The sequence below is a fragment of the Achroia grisella genome, unplaced genomic scaffold, assembly GCF_030625045.1.
Source record: "Achroia grisella isolate CSIRO2021 unplaced genomic scaffold, CSIRO_AGI_Agris_v1 utg642, whole genome shotgun sequence".
In the NCBI taxonomy this organism is placed as follows: Eukaryota; Metazoa; Arthropoda; class Insecta; order Lepidoptera; family Pyralidae; genus Achroia; species Achroia grisella.
Window position 1 is genome coordinate 845413 of NW_026712979.1, and position 19991 is coordinate 865403.

Below are 19991 nucleotides of genomic sequence, written 5' to 3' on the forward strand. Positions count from 1 at the left end.
TATTTTGTTTCATAAATAAACTAAATAACATACCAATCCATATAATCCAGCCCAATAATTTACAATCGAGGGGGCAACATTCTGTCGGTGAAATTTGACGTTTGATTCCGTTCGCCGACATTCGCCGTCTAAAGTGCGACAGGTACTTGAATTAAAAAAAATTACTTCGCGCCTAATTCCTAACCGGCTTTCTTTGTCATATTGGAAGGAAATTATTTGTTCAATTCTTATTATAAGCATAAAATATAACAAACATGTCATCGAACGGCGTAACAACGTCTGAGGAGGCCGACATGGCCGAATGCGAAGGAGAAAAAGTCGTAACAATGTTGGACGTATTGCAAGAACAAGAAGAGTTTGAAGAAGATGCAAATGCCGTATTAGGTGCTTCTGACGAGAAAAACTGCACATATCCAAAGGTACTTCGTGGTTTTCCTTTTTGTTACGTCGATATATCTTGGTCAAAATGGCTGGCTAAATGACGGCAGCCGATGCACCAATTTGACATATAATTGATACGTTTCTCTCATCGTAGTTGTAAGAAACTAAACGAAATCTATACGTATAAATAAAATGTGTCTGTTTGTAATATTGAAATAACCATTTTCTACTACATGCATATAAATATAAATACGGTACATACACCAAAAAAACATTCTTTAAATTTTTTGTCTGCCTGTCTGTTTGTTCCGGTTAATCTCTGAAATGGCTGGACCTATTTGAAGGGACTTTTTTAGGCAGGTAGCTGATGTAATAAAGAGTAACATAGGCTACTTTTCATAAAAGTCCTGTGAAAATCGATGCAGCCATTTCAGAGATTAGCCGGAACAAACAGACAACACAAATTGTAAAAATTGTTATTTTGGTGTATGGACCGTATTTATGTTCATATGTATGTAGTAAGAAACGGTTATTTCAATATTACTTATTAATTAGATAATAATATATATGCTGCTGTCAGTATCATTTTGTGTTGTGATGTACAATTTAATAAATGTTATTCTATTTTATATTCATTGTATATTTAAAAAGTGTGTATCACAGTACCTGTTGACGGCAATACAAAAACAGACATATATATTAATCAATCTGAGGATTCTTACAGAACTAGTTACAAATTGCATAATTTATTGAGCTAGCAGACAATATTATTAAACTGTTAAAAACTGCATGCCCATCGATGGGGCACTCTGCAACAAAAGTAAAATTACACAATGAGACCGGGCAATGGTGATGAAATAGAAATAGAAATAATCTTTATTCAAATAAACTCATTACAAGCACTTGAACAGTCATATTTTGATTCTACCACTCATTCGGAATGCAGATTCATCACAAGAAGAATGAGCAAGAAACTTGTGTGTTGCTCTTTTGAATAGACTTTTTTTTTTATATGATATAGATGAATATTTGTGGTCTCACACATGCTAATCATTAGCTTTATCTTAAATACTATCATATTTAGGATAATCTTAAACAACTCCACAAAATATTTTTGTATGTAGACTTTATTTAAATTTTACATTCAATAGGAATTTAAATTTAATTTAGATTATAGTGTAGTTATATGATTATAAAGACCAGAAACTACATAGAGATACTAAATATAACACAGGCTTGCCAACCTTAGAGGGGCTTAACTATATATTATTATTATTTTATATTAAGGTCTTTGGCCATATGGTCACTTAGGGCCTACACAGAATAACAGTGCTGTGACAGTAAGCTGTTACAGCATATGTTCAGTGTGGACCATATTGCCAATTAATCATAATTGTATTGTTAATTTCAGGGCTACATCAAACGTCAGGCCATCTATGCTTGCTTAACATGCTGTGAAGATGCTAAAACTGATCCGGCGAAGAGGGCCGGAGTGTGTCTCGCTTGCAGTCTCGCATGCCATGAAAACCATGAGCTCATTGAATTATATACTAAACGTAATTTCTGCTGTGATTGTGGCAATTCTAAATTTAACTCTCATCCCTGTCAATTTACAACAAACAAAACAGACTTGAATGAAAATAATGAGTATAATCAGAATTTTAGTGGTGTCTACTGTACATGCCACCGACCTTACCCTGATCCGGAAGCGACATTTGAAGATGAAATGATCCAGTGCATAATTTGTGAGGATTGGCTCCATGCGTCGCATCTCGAAGCAACAGTTCCAGGGAATGATCATTACTCGGAAATGATATGCAAGGCCTGTATGGAAAACATTGATTTTCTACATGACTATAGCAATTTTGCTGTCAACGTTGAATGTGATATTGATGTTATAACTACGAATGGTGATACCACCATGATTAGCGACATAACTGTAACTAATGGAGAGTTAGATAAAAACAAAACTATTAATGACCAAGATATTGACATGACAGATAGCAAAATGAATGACATTAATAAAGATTGTGGTAGTAATAAAAAAGAAGAAACTACAAGAAATACTGAAGATGCTGCAGACAATGGTGTAAACTCTGAGTTAAATAAGAATTCAAGTGAAAATGATAAATGTCTGGAACAAAATAATGATAGTGATTCCAGAAATACAGAAAATAATACACAATTCACAGGTGCAGATGGAGGGACAAGTACCATTGACCCTGACAGTTTGGAGCAACCATCTATGGATACAGATGGTATTTTACATGATAAAATTGATAAAACCAAAGATGAAATTAATGAAGCTCCTGCAGAACCAATAAAATCTGTTTCGGAAGTACAAAATATTAGTGAAGTAAACAATACTGAAAATACTGAAAACTCTGAGGATAGTAATAAACATGTGATATCTGGTAAGAATTCTGATAACTCTGGAAGTGAGCTTACAGACAATGTTTCAATAGACAACACAGTTACGACTAATGACAACCAAGAAATTTCCAAGAATGTAGAGGAGTCCACTTTGCAAAATATTACACACACAGAAAGTAATGAATGTAATTCCATCGACAGTAAACAATCATATAATAGTAATGTGGATGATGCATCTAAGCCAGAGACTGGGATAGATACCAACATTAATACTGATAAATCTCACGTACCACAAATTACAACAGAAAAAAAACAAGATGATAACACTTCTGTTTCAGAAATCACGAATATAGAACAAAAGGAATTTGAAGTAAATGTTACAAAAGAAAAAGAAAACACTGACATATCTGTCGGATCAGAAATTACTGAAAGAAACAATGATGAAATGGACAAGAATGATAGTATCTCAAAATCTAATGTAGAAAATGACATTGATATGATAGATACAACAAATGAAAAGAACCTTTTAAATGCAAGTACTGAAGTAAAAAATGAAGCTGAATCAAGCCATAAAATAAATGAAATTAATGATACTATTGACCCTTCAGCTAATAGTTCTTCAAAGGAAAGTAGAGTAGAAAATAGTGACGATAAAAATAATGACAATAAAAGAAAGTTAGATGAATACTCATCACAAGAAGGCTCTGCAAAAAAGGCAAAATTAGAGGAAACCGAAAAATGTGTCAGACCACGAGGAGTTAAAAGGATATATAAAGGAGCAACATTTTGGCCGTCTAATTTCCGACAAAAGTTATGTACTTGCAGCGAATGTATATCTATGTACAAAGATTTGTCTGTACTTTTTTTAATTGACCCTGAAGACACTGTAACAGCTTACGAAACATTAGGTAAAGAACGAAATGAAGGTAATTCAGTTTCACAATATGAAAAGGGCCTAAAAGCTTTATCATCTTTAGACCGCATACAACAAATAAACGCCTTGACTGAGTATAACAAAATGAGAGACAAATTGTTAGACTTTTTGAAGAGTTTCAAAGATAAAAAGGAAATTGTCAAGGAGGAAGATATTAAGGCATTCTTTGCAGGAATTAAAGCTAAACGCGAACCTGACGGTGTTTACTTCTGTAGATAAGATATCGTAGTTTTAAGAACTTGTCTATTTTTATATCCAGTATTTTTATTTAACAGCATTCCCTGTGCTTAGTTATTTCTAGGTTCCAGAATATTCTTTTATCCTATTATATGCATTTTTCACCCTAATGTTAGTTTTATTTTTATATAAATATAATTAAATTCTGAATAATAATATTGGCAATGCTATATAATAACGATGCATCGCATTTATTAGGTGGTCCCATTTTAAAAGTTTCAATGTTTTGTTTAATTGAAACTAAATAGTAATGTCACAATATCGAACACCTACAAGAGTGGAAGAGGTCCTAGAATTTAAGATTTTTACAGGAATTTTGTGACTCATCCAATACTTGTTGTGCACTTAGTCACTGTTTTTATGTATGTATCCTTAATAATAACTACATGTAGGTATAAAACGATCGACGACGATATACAGGGCTACAAATCAAACTAAAATATCTATATTCATATAGGTTTGTTACAGATTCTTTCAGAGTCCTTTCGAGCTAAGAACTGGCAAAAAAACTCAGCTCTTGTTATTTTCAAATGAGCTTGTACATGTTTACAAAATACAGATTCATTTTTATATTCAACTAGCTATTCCCGCGACTTCGTCCGCATGGAATTTAACTTTATTTTTTAAATAAAGGTAGCCTAAGTTACTCCTTATTACATTAGCTACCTGCTAAAAAAGTCCCGTCAAAATAGGCCCAGCTATTTCAGAGATTAACCGGAACAAACAAACAGGCAAATTGTAAAAAATGTTTTTTGGTGTATATACCGTATTTATATTCATATGCATGTAGTAAAAAACGGTTATTTCAATATTACAAACAGATACTCCAATTTTATTTATATGTATAGATTAGAGAGCTTCCAAGTTCTATTTCTACCAACGAGAGTAAAATTCCTGTAATATTATTATTAAGATATCACACCAGGTCTGAAGCCTGGCTTTACAAATTCGTTTACTGATGCTCATGGCGTTGTTCATGTCTGCAGACAGGACTGCACCGGCCACCGGCAGCGCCTCTATGTGAAATCGTAGAATCCCTACTTTTTACATTTTATATATTTTGAAATGCCGCATGGTATTAAGTCCGCCAAATGTATTGTGTGCATTGAAGTTAAATAAAAAAAATATTTTGACAATTTAAATATGGGGCTCAAGTATTACTTAAGCAGATTTGTTACAATTATTTACCAGTCCGTGTCCACCCCTAATATTGTTTTAATACATACATAAGAACATAATTCTTTTATAATTCTACCACCAAACTTTATTTTTTAAAAGCAATATTAGTACTTAAATTGATATGGTAAAACAACGTTTGCCAGCTAGTTATATTTAGTCCAAATGTGTGAGCACACAGGGGCAGAGCGACGCTATCTGTAATTTACCACTTTTCAACCACTACCGTCCGTCGGCGCTTCGCCATTAGTTACATCAGAAACTGTACGGCTTTCGTATCATATAACATCATATCGAATATAATCATTATCTTATATATAAAACTCTCGTGTCACAGTTTTCGTTCCCATACTCCTTCGAAACGGCTTGACCGATTCTCATGAAATTTTGTGAGCGTATTGAGTAGGTCTGAGAATCGGCCAACATCTATTTTTCATCCCCCTAAATGTTAGGAGTAGTCCACCCCTATTTTATTTTTATTTTTAGGCAAAACAACGTTTGCTGGGTCAGCTAGTATAGTATAAAACAAAGTCTCTGTCGCCGTCTGTCCCCATGTATGCTTAAATCTTTAAAACTGCGCATCGGATTTTGAAGCGGTTTTTTTAAATTCCAGAGGAGATTTATATGTATAATACATGTACACCCGTGCGAAGCCGGGGTGGGTAGCAATCTATATAATAGTAGTTTGTAAATAACAAAACAAAAATATGAATAGAATAATTAGGTTTATTGTTGGTGTGAGTGAAATGATCACGCGTATAGTATATCGTAGTGTCCGGGCCGATACAGCAGGTGGACCAGTGGTTTTGATCCCTCGGGAAAATCGTGGGCTATCACCTGTCGGACAACACCACAACATGTTACAAACATCAAGATCAGTTGCTGACGAGTAAGTACTAAAAATATTACTATATAATCACATTCTGGCTCGTGGGTTTGATTCTTGTTGAAAACAAACATTCATGAAAGTGAGTTAATATTGGTCTTCGTAATTTCTCCGTAGTTAGGTACATGATGCGGTATTTTTTACAAATAATGTGTTTATGTCTATTTTTAATGAATGATAATGGAATGCACTACGGATATACGCTGGCGGGGCACCAGTGGAGGATAAGATATGCATGTAGTCAGATCAGTTAGTCAGTTAGGCGAATTCATCAGGAACCTATGTGGAGATCAAGCTGTCATGGAAATATTGCTAGCAATAGGACTATTAGTCCACATTACTAATTATCCCCTCCTTTCGCCCCCTTTTAGAGAGATATTATTCATCACAAGTTAAGCAAAATATTGGTATTTTTTAAGGGATGATAATGAATGTTGCACTCGTCAGCGCTGACGGGGCACCAGTGGAGGGTGATAGGATGAATATGAGATCAGGTTAAGTAGCCCATCGTGGTAATTTACCACGATGATTTCCAGGTGGACCATGTGTAGGTTTACCTAACATGATGCTGTAAAAGCTAGCTGCAACAAACACTATTAGAACAGTTCAAACAGGGGGGAAAGGGGACTATTGGAAATATGACCCCATTGCTATCAATGTACCAAATCTGGTTGACCTCCACACTTTCCCCCAGGAAACCATCACTCTAAATTCCTGGTGAATATGTCACGATGGGCCAACTGACCTGACCTCTATGCGGACGAAGTCGCGTGCACAGCTATTTAGTAATGTATGTACTACATGATGATTTATCAGAGATTTAATGTCCCTCACCTGACTACCAACTCCACGGTCCATGTATTTCACCCTGACTCCGACGTTTAGGGCGTTGCTCAGAGCTATTATATGAATGTGGTCAGATTCCTTGTACATTGGCTCCACTTCCTGCAAATGGTAGAAATTGGTAAATTACTTATTATTCAAATTCAAAGCCTTAGTAATTGATACATAATTACAGAATCTGACAGAAATACTTACTTAAGATAGGGATTAAGACAAGGCAAAAGCTATTTTTTTTTCATTTCTTGGACATTCATCATCATTTCATCTCATTTACCAACATCTAAAGAAAGTAAATGAGATGGCACCTTGCTGGAGGTGCCTCGTCTCAAAATGCCAATAACATCAAAAAAATCTGATTACAGCTGGAAAGGCTGAAAAACAAAAAAAAAAAAAATGGAAAAAATCTTTTTTTATTTTAATTTTTTTTTTATTAAAAATTTTTTATACCTTTTTTTTTATTTCGATATAAGTCATATGGCAAAACAACGTTTGCCAGGACAGCTAGCCTCATATATAAAATTCTTGTATCACAATTACCATACTCCTCCAAAATGGCTTTACAATTTTTTATTAAATTTTATATGCATATTCAGTAGGTCTATGAATCTGCTACTATCTATTTTTCATACCTCTAAATGATAAGGGTTGTCCACCCTTAACATTTTTTTTATAGTCAGACTGGTATGGTGTAGAAATAGAAATAATCTTTATTCAAATAAATAAAATATAAGCACTTTTAAACAGTCACATTTTTATATTCTACCACTCATTCGGAACGCAGACTCATCACAAGAAGAATGAACAAGAAACTTGTATGTTGATCATGTATTGTATATGTAGGACTCATCAACCAACCTGTCTACAGAACTCGGTGACAGTACGGGGGCCTTCAATGAAGTTCTGGTAGAAGTCGTGCTGTGTCTGCAACTGTCCTGAAGTGACGAGTCTCAGGTACACAACTATGTAATCCGAGTGTCCCTGTCTGTTGAACTTCTCGTGCAACTCTGCACGAATCTCATCCAAGCTGTCTGCTGAGCCACCGGCGTACTCACCCACTCGCTGCACTACTTCCATAAACTGTAACAATAGTCAAATGTAGCTTTTTTAGACAATAATATAAAGGGCTGTCCATTAATCAGATGACCTTAGCATTTTAACCCTCCATTTATTTACCCCCCTATACTCCTTGTCAGCAAAAGTAAGCAAACTCTTACCCCTCCCCCCATGATTACGTAAACATTTTTCAATTAATGTATTTGCAAAGTCAATGTGAGGGTTGCCATTCATGTAAAAAAGTAAATAACTACCGATGACATAATCATTTAGATTCCCCTGCCCCCCATGTCATGCAAATAAAAAAAGTATACCGATGATGTAATCATCATTTAGACCTACCCCCCATGTCATCCAAAATAAGCAAAGTAAACACTTCCCGCTCCCCACCCCCCATAGTGCTTACGTAATACTTGAACGGCCCCTTTTTGTACCCTCTTAATTTTAAGTACTCTGTTAATATTAAATCATGTAATTTATCTGGTGCAATAGAGTATATAAATAAATTGTGTGACCATTTTATATAACACTAAAAGTTTATTGTAACTTCATATATATGTAGTTGAAAAAATTTAATTAAGATAAATATAATTTCTAAAACACAAGTAACCTCAGTTACTGCTTATAACTCTCTGCAAGTTAAAGTCCCATCAAAATCGGTACACCCATATCAGAGAGTAGCAAGCACAAAAATTTGTCAGTCTGACAATTTTTTAAATTAATCTTTGATGTCAGCACCATATGTACTTTCATATGATTCAGTGAAAAGCTATTATTAAATGTAACATTACAAATAGACACTTCATTGTTATTTATTTCTATACAGATGAGTACTCAATTATGTATTTTTTTGTACTGTCTGTAACGTATCTGTGTACCAGTGCTCATAAACATTATCATTCTTCTAGCAATTATCTTTAACACAATTAGATAATGAATATTCAAACATATAACCTCTAAAATATAATTAAAACACTGACCGTCTCGTAAAAATCTTCTACTGTAAACTGAGAGAATCCTAAGGCGACTAAAATCTCCTTGGAGTTCTTGGCTATTTCATAAAACTTTTCATACTCTGTTTTGTCCGCGAGAAGATGTTCTAAATAGGCATAAGAGAAGGCCCGAAAGAAACAGTTCCCGTCTGGGCGAGTTCTTCTAATATTTTTATACTTGGAAGCTAGATCTTTTACTTTTAAAAGATACACTGGATCCTCGTTGTATTCTTTTTCTAAAGACCCTAATGGTTCAAGATCCCCGACTAGCGGTATCGTTTCTGAAATCTGCAAAACAAACACAAACATCAGTTCTTTGTTATCATATCTTCACATTTATTATTACTACTATAAATAACTAGGAAATACAAGACTGGTGAAAAATTGTTCCCTACCTCTTTCTCTATCTCCCGCTGTTGTTTCATAATCAATTCATCTTGATTTATTAAATTATCAACTAAATTGCCGGTACAGGCACTACTGCTCGATGCATCGTCCGCCATTTTCAAATAAAAATTGACAGCTTGACAGATGATGACGACAAATGACAATCAAATTAATGTTGCGTTCTAAACTCACTATAATAAACGGAATGTTTCACTTTATGTGCAAAAATTTTGTGCAAAATCTTAATAGTTATTATCATTTTATTTGATCAAAAGATAACGTTTACTAACAGATTATAATTTTATTAAAGTAAATTGAAGTTTTTTAATACATTTTCAAGATTTCACACACTGATAAAAAATATTGCAAAAATTTTGTCAGTAATTTAGCTGTACTCCACAATTTAGAATATTTAGCTTGGGATTGCTTAGACGAGTGCACCATTCTATATCATGCATTTAATAACAACACCGTCTGTGAATGATTCCTGAAGATTATGGATATAAAAAAAAACAAGAATGTTTACTTTTTCAATTTCTCGTAAATTCTATAAAATTTACACATCACTTTATTTATTTTAGCAATGGGATTACTTCGTTACAATTTTTACTTTTCATTATTTATCTAATCAGCGAACATGTCTTCTATCTTCTTCTGTACTTCCTTCTCTGTTTCGGAGTTGAGTTTATCTGGCAACAACTTGACAGCTTCCAAATCGGCCGGTTCGTCATCTTCAGCCGGTGCCTGTCCTTTTGCCTAAAAACAAAAGTAACATATAATTAAATATATCAAAATCAACCATTAAAATCTTTATTATGAAATGCAATTCTGATGAATGCTCCATTGCAGTCTTTTTTGCAGTAGCATACCATATTGCAACAATCAAATGCATAACAGTAAACTGTTAATATTTATACCTATCAAAAACCAACCCTCTCTAATTGGTTTTATGTAATAATGTTACTATCAAAAACCAACTCCTTTCTAATTGGTTTTATGTTACTAATATTATAAGCGCGGATGTTTTGAATGAAGATGGATGGATGGATAAAACCGCGGGCACAGCTAGTGTACTGACAATTTTAAACAAATTACTTGCAATTTAATGGTTCAGATCAAAAATTATTTATTTATTCATATAGGTCATTTTAAAATTATTAATGCCAAAAACTTGATCTTTTTATTGCTCATAAGCAACATATAAAAAAATTAAAGTTTTTTGTATTAATGTTTTTAACTACCATCCAGTTCAGTAGACAGATTCAATTGAGAAGAACAGGCAAAAAGTGAATTTCTTTTATTTTAAAACCAGTTTATTTACTTTGTATACGTGTCGGTCTAACATTAAATGAAAATCCCGTGCATTTGTCATTAAGTAATTATTCAGTGAAAATAGGTTTGGCTCATAACTGTTTGGTTTGATTGATTGATTTGATTATAACTGTTTGTTTTACCATACCTTTTGTAGTTGTATTTCTAATTGCATTAGTGCTCGTTCCAGTCGGTAGTTGTCTGACACGAGGTGCGCCCACCGCCGCCGCAACGCGCGCAGTCGTGCGCCACTCGCCGTCTGAGATCTCTTACGTTCCCAATTCACTGATGCTATTTGTTTTCTGTATTTAACAAATTTAGTTATTTTTAATGTTTCAAACAAGTTAATGGCCCACGATCTGGTCAAGATCGCTGGAAGGCATTGGATGCGAGCAGCGCAGGACCGATCGTCGTGGAGATCTTAGGGGGAGGCCTATGTCCACCAGTGGACGTCTTCCGGGCTGCGATGATGATGATGATGAATGGCCCACTTTACAATAATAATGTCTCTGGACAATTCACAGCGCACATGTAGTCCTGCTAATCAGAACTTGTCATGGATAGTAGGCAACTGATATACATTTTACACTTAGATATATTTTTTGTTCAAATGGGCGTAAGTGGTGGGTTATGTATCGGCAAAACTTTGGCAGATTGCCGTCGTCAGTGCCGTGACCACGGAGACATCTTATATTTTATTACTTTTATTTTTCTAAAATAAAAGTAGCCTAAGTTACTCTCCTTATTACATCAGCTACCTGCCTTAAAAGTCCCGTCAAAATCCGTCCAGCCATTTCAGAGATTAACCGGAATAAAGAGGCAGACAGACAAAAATTGTAAAACAAAATATTTTTGTGTATGTACCGTATTTATATTCATATGCATGCAGTAAAAGCCAGTTATTTCAATATTAAAACAGACACTTAAATTTTATTTATCTGTATAGATTATTTCATATGTTAATTATAGTCTATAAAGCAGGGCCATATGGCCTCAATTAAATATAAATGAATAAAATTCCAGTACTAACCTTAATTGTGTGTGAATATTTTGTGATCTAGTGACTAGATCCTGTAATGTATTCAAGTACGACCTCCAAGCCTCAGACCCATACTGTAACTGCAGCTCCAAATTCAGTACTCTAGTCGCTTGGTGGGACAACTGTGCATGTGAGTTGTCTACTGACTCTGACCATGCTGTTGGTTCTCCGAGACGACCTGCAGGTGGAGGTGGTAACTCATACCTGTGGGTAAGTCATGGTCAAAATTGTTAATATAGAATATTCAGTGAAGGGAGGACAGGGAAGTGATTTACCATGTTAGATTGCCTTGCAACTTCTCAATTGAAGTAGCAAGCCGAAAATAAGCATAGTAATAAAAAATATGATATGTACAAGAGGTTTTTTTTTAAACCCAGATGTGAAATTCCAGGTTTTTTTACATAGTTTTATTGGACACATAACTATATTTTTTGTTACACTAATGTGTACAAGAGGTTGAAGGTTGAAGGTTGTGTTTGAGTTTGCCAGTGAAATTAGAGGGTATGGAGAATATGACCCTTTCAGTCCTCTGGAAAAGAAATACATAAAGAGTAGGATAAAGGTCTTCTTCTTTTTCTTCTTTCTTTCCATCCATCCAAATGAATTTATTACATAGTTACACATTTATACATGTTTAATATGATTGGCAATAGGTACAAACTCAGCTGTTGCTGGACTGATGGGCGTCCAACCCTGGTTTTCAGTTTGTACCTACGAAGGTGTATCTAATCACACGTGCTAGATAACTATACCACAACATAATGAAATAAAAATTTAACAAATTAATACATAAATAATAATAAGATCCATACAATACACACGTGACATGCATGCAATGCATATGTATCTACACAAAAAAAACTAAATGTTAGGCACTAAATTTAATTTCCCCAGATTGTTGCGACCACTTTTGCATATTCTGTCATATTTTTTAGATCTTCCTTTGTGGAGGACAAAGGTGATATCTATGAATACATGATTAATGTGGGCAATACCAATTACTGTTGCTGAAAGCAAACTTTTTGATAATTTTTTTATACAATATATATCTTTATTGTATTTTATATTTTGATGTTATGTTGCTTTTTTTAAATCAATTCAAACTTTGGTTTCTCTAGTAGCTGAATTTATTCATCTCTAATAGCTGAATATAAAAAGGTTTTACTGCACCTAGGAATGTCTTATTTAAAATCAGCTTAATACCTCCATCACATTTAACATGAGTTAGATCATGAATTTTATTTACATTTAAAATTACATAAAAAATTTTTTTAAGGCAATAATTAAACTGCAATTGAATTTTAGTGATATTTTTACCTTTTCATAGACAATGGTTCCATAGGCAACCGCTGCTGTACTCGTTCCATTTCTCTCTGTAGAGCAGATGTCTCAAATGCTGTACTCAGTTCCTGGCCTGCATTCTCTAAGTAGTTTTTTGTTGGTCTGTACCTTCTACATTCTTCTTCAACCATGCCCAGAGCCTATGGAAAATAGGTTTCATTGTTTTTATTAAGCACACAACACTTTTAGAATAATACTATATATATACTAATAGAATTTTATTGAGTTGTCTTGACACAAAAATAATTAGAAATCTTAAGCCACAGCAATTTTTCTCAAAGGACACAAACTTTAATGAATTTTTAATTGTAATGTAATAATTGCAATGTAACCCTTAAAATTGGCCTTCTCCACAGATGCTATTATTAATAATTGTGAGCTGTAGTTAATTCCCTATTAATAATATCCCCAATTTTTTATTTACTGTTAATTGTGGAATGGTCAGCTGCGATAACTGTATGGCTGCTGTGCTGCAGGGCACCAGTGGAGGATGATAAGATGAGATTGCGATTAGGATATATAGCTCATTCAGATAACCAGGAATTAACTATGATGGTCAGTGTATACCATTAATGCAAGGGGTCTCATCATTATTACAACTTGAGCATTCTAGGGAGGTAATACAGAAAAAGTATGAAGAATGTTTGCCATATCATATCCTATAGACAAATGATAAGCATTTCCACAAAATGTCAACAATAATTATTAACTTACCGCTTCTCGGACACCGGGATCATCGTATCCCTGGTCGATGTAAGGTAAAGCGTCTACAATAACTTCGCCTGCCATTGATGTGTATCTGTAAGCTTTGTTGTGAACTCTAGATCATCTAGACTTCACTTTTAAGTCTATTTAATTATATTAACTAAAACTTTAATACTTCCACTAATTTTGCAGTGATGTTTTTAAAAATACTAATATTGAAGAATGTATAATACAATACTAGGAACACTGAAGTATAGATAAGTTATTAATGAAAACTAATATATAATTGATGATTTTTCCTTTATATAAATTCATATAAAGAAAATGTATTTTATCAAGAACGAAACAAACTTAAATCGAAAGGTATATGCATATACCAATCGACCACAGATTGTAAAGATGAAATGTCGTACCACAGAATATAATGAAACTGGTAATATAAGCGATTAAAATTTACACTTTATTTTATACTGTACTATTACTATTGGAAAATTATTGAACAGTTTTACATGGAAGCAAAATAGAAGTAATGGACATTGAATTAATATGAAGAGAACCTAAAATCGAGTTCATGTTCGAGTGCCATACCTCAAAAAAAGTATATGGCAACTTTATATATATGTCATCTTTTATGTCGATGTTGCCATTTTATACGAAATTATTATAAAAATTCAAAGTTCGCAAACAAAAATAAAATTTGTAGCTTTTGTATATAAATACTATAAAATATTCAGAAATTGAAACGGAAATAACTACATACTTAACGTTTTATTGTATTTACATGACATGACCATGCAGGAGGCAATAGTGAAAGAAAAAATTGCCAATTTGGACTTGTCGAAGGTATAATAAAGTTATTTTATTTTATATTTAATTGTCATTGTATATTTGTATATAATACAATTGTAAACCAAATTTTTTAGGTGACTGCATTACAACAGAAACGTACATTAGCCTTCGTAAATCATTTTGTAGTAACTACAGTGCAATTCCTGAACCATTTTATGAAGAATTGTGAGCAAAAATTGATGCATTTTGAAAGAAAACTCGAGAAAGTTGAAGCTGCTATGGTGTTATTGGAAGCCAGGGTTAGTGAGCATTTTTGTGCAATTTCTATAAATATGAATACAATAGTTGACATAAAATAAACTTATAATTAAAATCTCAATTTGTCTGTTGCCATGATTCTTATACTTCTTCAGCATGGGGTAGACTTCCGTTGGGCATATGCCTCTCCACTTTGTTAACATATTCATGACCTGTTGGTGCTATATGATGCCTATGGTTTTTTTATGTAATTGGGATGAAAACAAGATGACAAATAGTAACTTTAGCAAATTATTTATACAACAGCACTATACATAATGTTATTGTGTATATTTCAGAGGACTAATATGTTATGCTATGTATCCTGTAATATAATTTATTAATAAATAAATTCTCCACAAAATTGTGTTAAAAATACTGTAAACTACAATTATTATAAACTTATTAACAGTTGTCATCAATACCTGAGGCAAATACAACAGAGTCGGCTCAGCCAACACAAAACACAACTGTCAAATCTGAAGACACAACTGATCAGAATGAAGCTAGTCCAACAGATACTGAGAATATAAAAGAAGAAGAGAGTAAAGAGTCAGCACAGAGTCACCCGGAATATGATAGATTTGTTAAAATGATACAAGTTGGAGTTCCGTTACAGGCTGTGAAGTTAAAAGTAACTATGGAAGGGTTGGATCCTAGTGTACTTGAAACAATAATTAATAAATGATATTTTGTTAATATTCGCAAATTATTAATATTTTTATATTTATTAATATAGAATGTTTATGGACCAGTTTTGTTGTCTGTTACATTTTATTTGTTATAAAAATCACAATAACCATGATCTCATGTTTGCTACAGTTGCAGATATGTTTTTTTTTAATATGATAGATATTTATAGATATGAGAATATTGCTTTTTATAGGCTAAAGAATACTTGAGTGTATAGTGAAAATTAGTTATTAGTGGAGCTTGGTAGTAAGGGGCCATCCATCCGAGAGACTTGAAAAGGGGGAGAGGGGTTTGACAAAAATCACGAAATATACGAGGGGAGGCGCCTCTTGTGATATTTCATGATCTAGTAAGACATCACATGTATTTATTTTATGTCAATCAAAAACAATCTGCAACCTTTCTGTCTAGACATTTTTATCATGGTCCTTAATTTCAGAATAAAATAAGATTATACTTTATACCTGTATTTAAAAATAATATTCTAAAAATTTTAAGATTCTGTGTAGGTATACACGCTATGTTGAGTGAAGGGGGTAGTTTTAAACCTCACCACGTATCATCAAGGGGAAGAGAGGGTTAAAAATGCTTAGAAAAAGATCACGTGATTAATGGACGGCCCCTAATGAAGGCTATTGGTCCCATTGCTAGCAATGTACCATGTCGGGTTGCCTCCACATAATTGCTACTAACAATCATTGTGTTAGGGTTTACTTACTACTACCACAGATAACATAATATGCTACTACTACGATAGTGGCAAACAAGCATACGACGCATCTCATAATAAACAGTTTTCATAGCCTATGGATGCATGAGACAACAGGAGTCTCACATGCGCATTTCGGATCCTAAATAAATTTTCGTCTTTAAAATATATGTTATGTACTGTGGACTTGAATTATTACTTGTGGTGACAATCAAATGTTTTGAAACTAACAAAATAATGAATCTTTAGAATTCTTCCTTGTAATCAGACAGCATTTTTGACATGTATGAAACAGTTTTTTTTTTTAGGGTTGATAATGGAATGGTGCAACCGCCTGCGCTAACGGTTTAAGCTGGCGGGGCACCAGTGGAGGATGATAGGATGAGCATGAGGTCAGGTCAGTTAGCCCATCGTGCAAATTCACCAGGAATTTAACACGATGGTTTCTAACCGCGTGGAGGTCGACCTGACATGGTACATTGCTAGCAATGGGGTTATCAATCCACATTACTAACAATCCCCTTCCCCCCTGTATGAAACAGTTGAAGCCAGAAATTTGTTAATTTATAATCATGCAGTAATATACAAATATATATCTAATTTTTTTTTGACTCATAAATACAGGGTAATAATGAAAATAAGATATTCACAAGTTACAGAATACTGTTAAGGATTTGAAAACTCCTTCAATAACTTTGAAAATTATAATGACCATAGACAATTCTCAGTGCCAAGCTTATGTTTGGATACTAGACAAGTGGTATAAATACTTACATAAGTCGTTTTTGTAAATATTTACATAGAAAACACCCTGATCAATACAGTATAAACTGTCAGGAATAAATGTGTGCACTTTGCCAGGAATCGAACCCACGACCATACGAAGTAGTGTGTCAAAACGCGATACTGACGATATTAATCTACTATATCCCCTTTTGATTTAAACAATAACAGATCTTTATATTAACATGTTATTTTTGGTCAGCTTTATTTGTGAACTAAATGTGATAGAAGGTAATGTAGGCTGTTTAATGTGAAAAATGGCAAGTACAAATAGAGTGGCTGCTGAGCGTCTGCAATATGTATTTTTATAAATGACCTGATAAACAATTTTATAAGAATGAATTAATCATGCCCATTTTTTTAAATTGTGACATGTAGAAAATGTAATGTAAAAATTCATGTATAGGAACAATATACATACATCCAAACTTTTGCATATATATTACTATGATGCTTGTTATCTCCATCAAAAGAAAATGAACTCATTATTAGATATTTTTACCATGTTATCATATAGTTTAAATTTAATTTTAAGATAATATTTCGTGACAGGAAAGGCTCAACTCCTATATAGTTCTTGGGTGTTACTGTGGAGATTAAATAAAAGAGTGTATAAGTGTTAAACTTATTTATTAGCCAGATTAAAACTGGATCATCTGTCCCTTCCTCTTCTTGTCACCTCCCAGTTCAAAGTGCTTGCAGCGCTTCAGTGCCACCTGTGATCGCACTTTGCAGTCGGCACATTCCAGACGAAGTACAATTTTCTTTGTAGTTTTCGCCTGCAAGCATTAATTGGTGTCTTTAGTAATTTAGATATTACATTCGTTTAAACTGAAACAATAGCCAAAGAAACTATAGTCAATGGGCAGACCCAGCCATGCATTGCTCTGGCTAAGGTTCTTTAATGAAATCATATTGTGACTATAAATTGATATGTAAACTATTCTATCTTTCAAGTTGGGATCAAATTTCACACAATGTGCAAATAAAATTGCAATCGGTTCAGTAGTTTAGAAGTCCATTGTGGACAAACAATGTGACATGTAATTTTTTTATATAAAGATTTCAAAGAGACTGGTAATACCTTTCTTCCAACCATACCAATTTATTGAATTAAATTTAGTATAATATCAATCATAAGTTAAGTCAAGTTATAGTTTCAATTAAATTTTTGCAGTATTTATCATATTTCTTAACATTAATTAATAAATATAGGAATTAGAAATAAAATGGCGGATCTAATAAACAAAGGTTAAATTGTTTTTATTGTCCTCTCATATTTTAATTTCATAAGAATAACAGCTTTTTTTAGTATAGTTCTTTCAGTAAAATAAATACTATATTTAATCATATTTAAACCATACCTAGTCTCAAGTGAGTATCTATAAGGATTTTTATGCAAGTTTCCCAGTCACTTTTTAGAGGCATAATGTCCCTGTGCAACTAGAGTACAGTTCAAAATTAAGTCACTATAGATTTTAAATTTTTGCATTTAGGACTTTCTTATATTTTTCCAATTTTAAAATAACAAGTAATAAAGTAAAGTATGTTACGTGTAAAATTGGGGATCATTATATTATTATTATTAATGTACACTTACTGTTTAGCAACACAATTAATTTTAAACTTCAGTTAAACTCAAACTCAAAATTATTTATTAATACAGAACCTGTGTCTTTGCCTTGTTCACCTCATATTATTTATCACTATTCCTACCATTCTATTTAGGTAACTATTTCATATGATTAAAAATGATTAGTTCTACTTAAATTAAAATCCATCTGTGGTAAATACAATAATTTTTCTTACATGTAACAACTTATGAAATTTATTATTGTCTAAAACAAGACAAATAATAATTAAAGTTTAAACTAATAATCTAAAAATATTATTCATACTATACATATATATTTTGAGGTAACTGAAGACCCTGTTCAACTACGACGTATATTTTTGGCGCGTCTAATTAAAGGTCAATCGGACTAAATCGAACATTTGAAGATTGGAGATATGGGGGGTAGCGGGTAAGGTAAGTGGACTGTATGGAATTGAAATAAAGGGGGCGCACAGTACGTAACTGCGACTGTAGAGCGGGTTTATTCTTGCACAGCTGCTGCACTCGATGAATACTAAGTTTAACACAGGCACGCACACAAAGTTACTTATTGTTAATGTCAATATTATATTAATTAATTTAAAGCGGAGCGGTTGAGACGAGATGTCACCATTCACGTTAGTGTCGTCGGGCGTCTGACATATTAAAGGTCATATAGGGAATAATACCATACCACTTGATATGTTTATAAATGGCGCGAACAAAGATTATTAGGTAAGATTTTAAAACAACAACTACATTCGTCTTCCAAATAACAGTAAGTAGTTAGAAATTTCTTTGAAGAGCACTGATATAATACTTGATAAAGAAAATTAGCCGGTAGGTTAACCATGATCAAGAACTTACCTTCTTTTTGAAGATGGGTTTGGACTGACCACCATAACCTTGTTGTTTACGGTCATAACGCCTTCTGCCCTGGGCAGCGTGCCTTTCCTTAGATTTCTTATACTGAGACACTTTATGAGTTTTGTGGCACTTGCATTTTTTGCAGTAAGTCCTGCGCTGTTTTGGTACGTTTACCTGTAAGAGACAATTAAAATATGAGCACCATTCGTAACACAAAACATTGCTTGAGAGAATTGGTCTACATATGACATAATTAATTTTGAATATTCTTAGATTTATTTAGATTTAAAATAAAAATTACAAACCATTTTGATTTTTGTTCAGCACGATAACAGAAACGTCAAAAGAAAGAAAATATTGAAACTGTCAAGTAATGTCAAAGTCAATTTTTTTTAATAATGTTTTTGCGTCTTTGGATACATTATTCAACTATTGGTATTTTAAAAATACTTGCATCTCAAAAGTAGGTATAAATATTTTTGCTATGATACTTATTTGTATGAATAATTGTAACATTTTTTTTCAGTATGGCATACTATCAAGTAATTGTATGCATGGATTGACTTTGAAGTTTTTGTCAGCTGATTTTATGATTGGTGGT

The 19991-nt window shown here is 33.1% G+C and overlaps 5 protein-coding genes across 5 annotated transcripts; 2 read left to right on the forward strand and 3 right to left on the reverse strand.

The window, feature by feature from the left end:
- The first annotated feature begins 101 nt into the window (after positions 1–101).
- LOC131849431 (putative E3 ubiquitin-protein ligase UBR7) lies at positions 102–4027 on the forward strand. The gene is made up of 2 exons (XM_059199507.1): positions 102–419; positions 1793–4027. Exons 1-2 carry the CDS (start codon positions 255–257, stop codon positions 3905–3907), a joined length of 2280 nt encoding a protein of 759 aa, XP_059055490.1. The 5' UTR covers positions 102–254; the 3' UTR covers positions 3908–4027.
- Positions 4028–5807: 1780 nt separating this feature from the next.
- On the reverse strand, positions 5808–9378 carry LOC131849477 (ubiquitin thioesterase otubain-like). The gene is made up of 5 exons (XM_059199559.1): positions 9271–9378; positions 8864–9163; positions 7686–7907; positions 6822–6932; positions 5808–5938 (listed from the first exon to the last, which is right to left on the reverse strand). The coding sequence occupies exons 1-5, from the start codon at positions 9376–9378 to the stop codon at positions 5852–5854; spliced, it is 828 nt and encodes a 275-aa protein (XP_059055542.1). The 3' UTR covers positions 5808–5851.
- A 419-nt stretch (positions 9379–9797) lies between these two features.
- Positions 9798–14006, reverse strand: LOC131849470 (pre-mRNA-splicing factor SPF27). The gene is made up of 5 exons (XM_059199549.1): positions 13668–14006; positions 12930–13093; positions 11604–11816; positions 10722–10875; positions 9798–10018 (listed from the first exon to the last, which is right to left on the reverse strand). The coding sequence occupies exons 1-5, from the start codon at positions 13740–13742 to the stop codon at positions 9887–9889; spliced, it is 738 nt and encodes a 245-aa protein (XP_059055532.1). The 5' UTR covers positions 13743–14006; the 3' UTR covers positions 9798–9886.
- A 300-nt stretch (positions 14007–14306) lies between these two features.
- LOC131849496 (WASH complex subunit 3) lies at positions 14307–15445 on the forward strand. The gene is made up of 3 exons (XM_059199575.1): positions 14307–14501; positions 14582–14746; positions 15157–15445. The coding sequence occupies exons 1-3, from the start codon at positions 14445–14447 to the stop codon at positions 15430–15432; spliced, it is 498 nt and encodes a 165-aa protein (XP_059055558.1). The 5' UTR covers positions 14307–14444; the 3' UTR covers positions 15433–15445.
- A 2097-nt stretch (positions 15446–17542) lies between these two features.
- On the reverse strand, positions 17543–19780 carry LOC131849432 (large ribosomal subunit protein eL42). Its single transcript, XM_059199508.1, has 3 exons — positions 19696–19780; positions 19391–19564; positions 17543–17708 (listed from the first exon to the last, which is right to left on the reverse strand). Exons 1-3 carry the CDS (start codon positions 19696–19698, stop codon positions 17571–17573), a joined length of 315 nt encoding a protein of 104 aa, XP_059055491.1. The 5' UTR covers positions 19699–19780; the 3' UTR covers positions 17543–17570.
- Between the last annotated feature and the right edge of the window lie 211 nt (positions 19781–19991).

What these genes read in the sequence shown, in the direction of transcription:
- LOC131849431 (XM_059199507.1), top strand. Translation starts at nt 255, where the DNA reads ATGTCATCGAACGGCGTAACAACGTCTGAGGAGGCCGACATGGCCGAA. An exon ending in AAAACTGCACATATCCAAAG is followed by an intron (nt 420 to 1,792) that starts GTACTTCGTGGT and finishes TGTTAATTTCAG; the next exon opens with GGCTACATCAAACGTCAGGC.
- LOC131849477 (XM_059199559.1), bottom strand. Translation starts at nt 9,378, where the DNA reads ATGGCGGACGATGCATCGAGCAGTAGTGCCTGTACCGGCAATTTAGTT. An exon ending in AGCGGGAGATAGAGAAAGAG is followed by an intron (nt 9,164 to 9,270) that starts GTAGGGAACAAT and finishes TTTGTTTTGCAG; the next exon opens with ATTTCAGAAACGATACCGCT. An exon ending in TCACCGAGTTCTGTAGACAG is followed by an intron (nt 6,933 to 7,685) that starts GTTGGTTGATGA and finishes TACCATTTGCAG; the next exon opens with GAAGTGGAGCCAATGTACAA.
- LOC131849470 (XM_059199549.1), bottom strand. Translation starts at nt 13,742, where the DNA reads ATGGCAGGCGAAGTTATTGTAGACGCTTTACCTTACATCGACCAGGGA. An exon ending in AATATTCACACACAATTAAG is followed by an intron (nt 10,876 to 11,603) that starts GTTAGTACTGGA and finishes TGTTAAATACAG; the next exon opens with AAAACAAATAGCATCAGTGA. An exon ending in TAGAAATACAACTACAAAAG is followed by an intron (nt 10,019 to 10,721) that starts GTATGGTAAAAC and finishes TTTTGTTTTTAG; the next exon opens with GCAAAAGGACAGGCACCGGC.
- LOC131849496 (XM_059199575.1), top strand. Translation starts at nt 14,445, where the DNA reads ATGACCATGCAGGAGGCAATAGTGAAAGAAAAAATTGCCAATTTGGAC. An exon ending in CCAATTTGGACTTGTCGAAG is followed by an intron (nt 14,502 to 14,581) that starts GTATAATAAAGT and finishes CAAATTTTTTAG; the next exon opens with GTGACTGCATTACAACAGAA. An exon ending in TGGTGTTATTGGAAGCCAGG is followed by an intron (nt 14,747 to 15,156) that starts GTTAGTGAGCAT and finishes ACTTATTAACAG; the next exon opens with TTGTCATCAATACCTGAGGC.
- LOC131849432 (XM_059199508.1), bottom strand. An exon ending in AACCCATCTTCAAAAAGAAG is followed by an intron (nt 17,709 to 19,390) that starts GTAAGTTCTTGA and finishes TAATGCTTGCAG; the next exon opens with GCGAAAACTACAAAGAAAAT.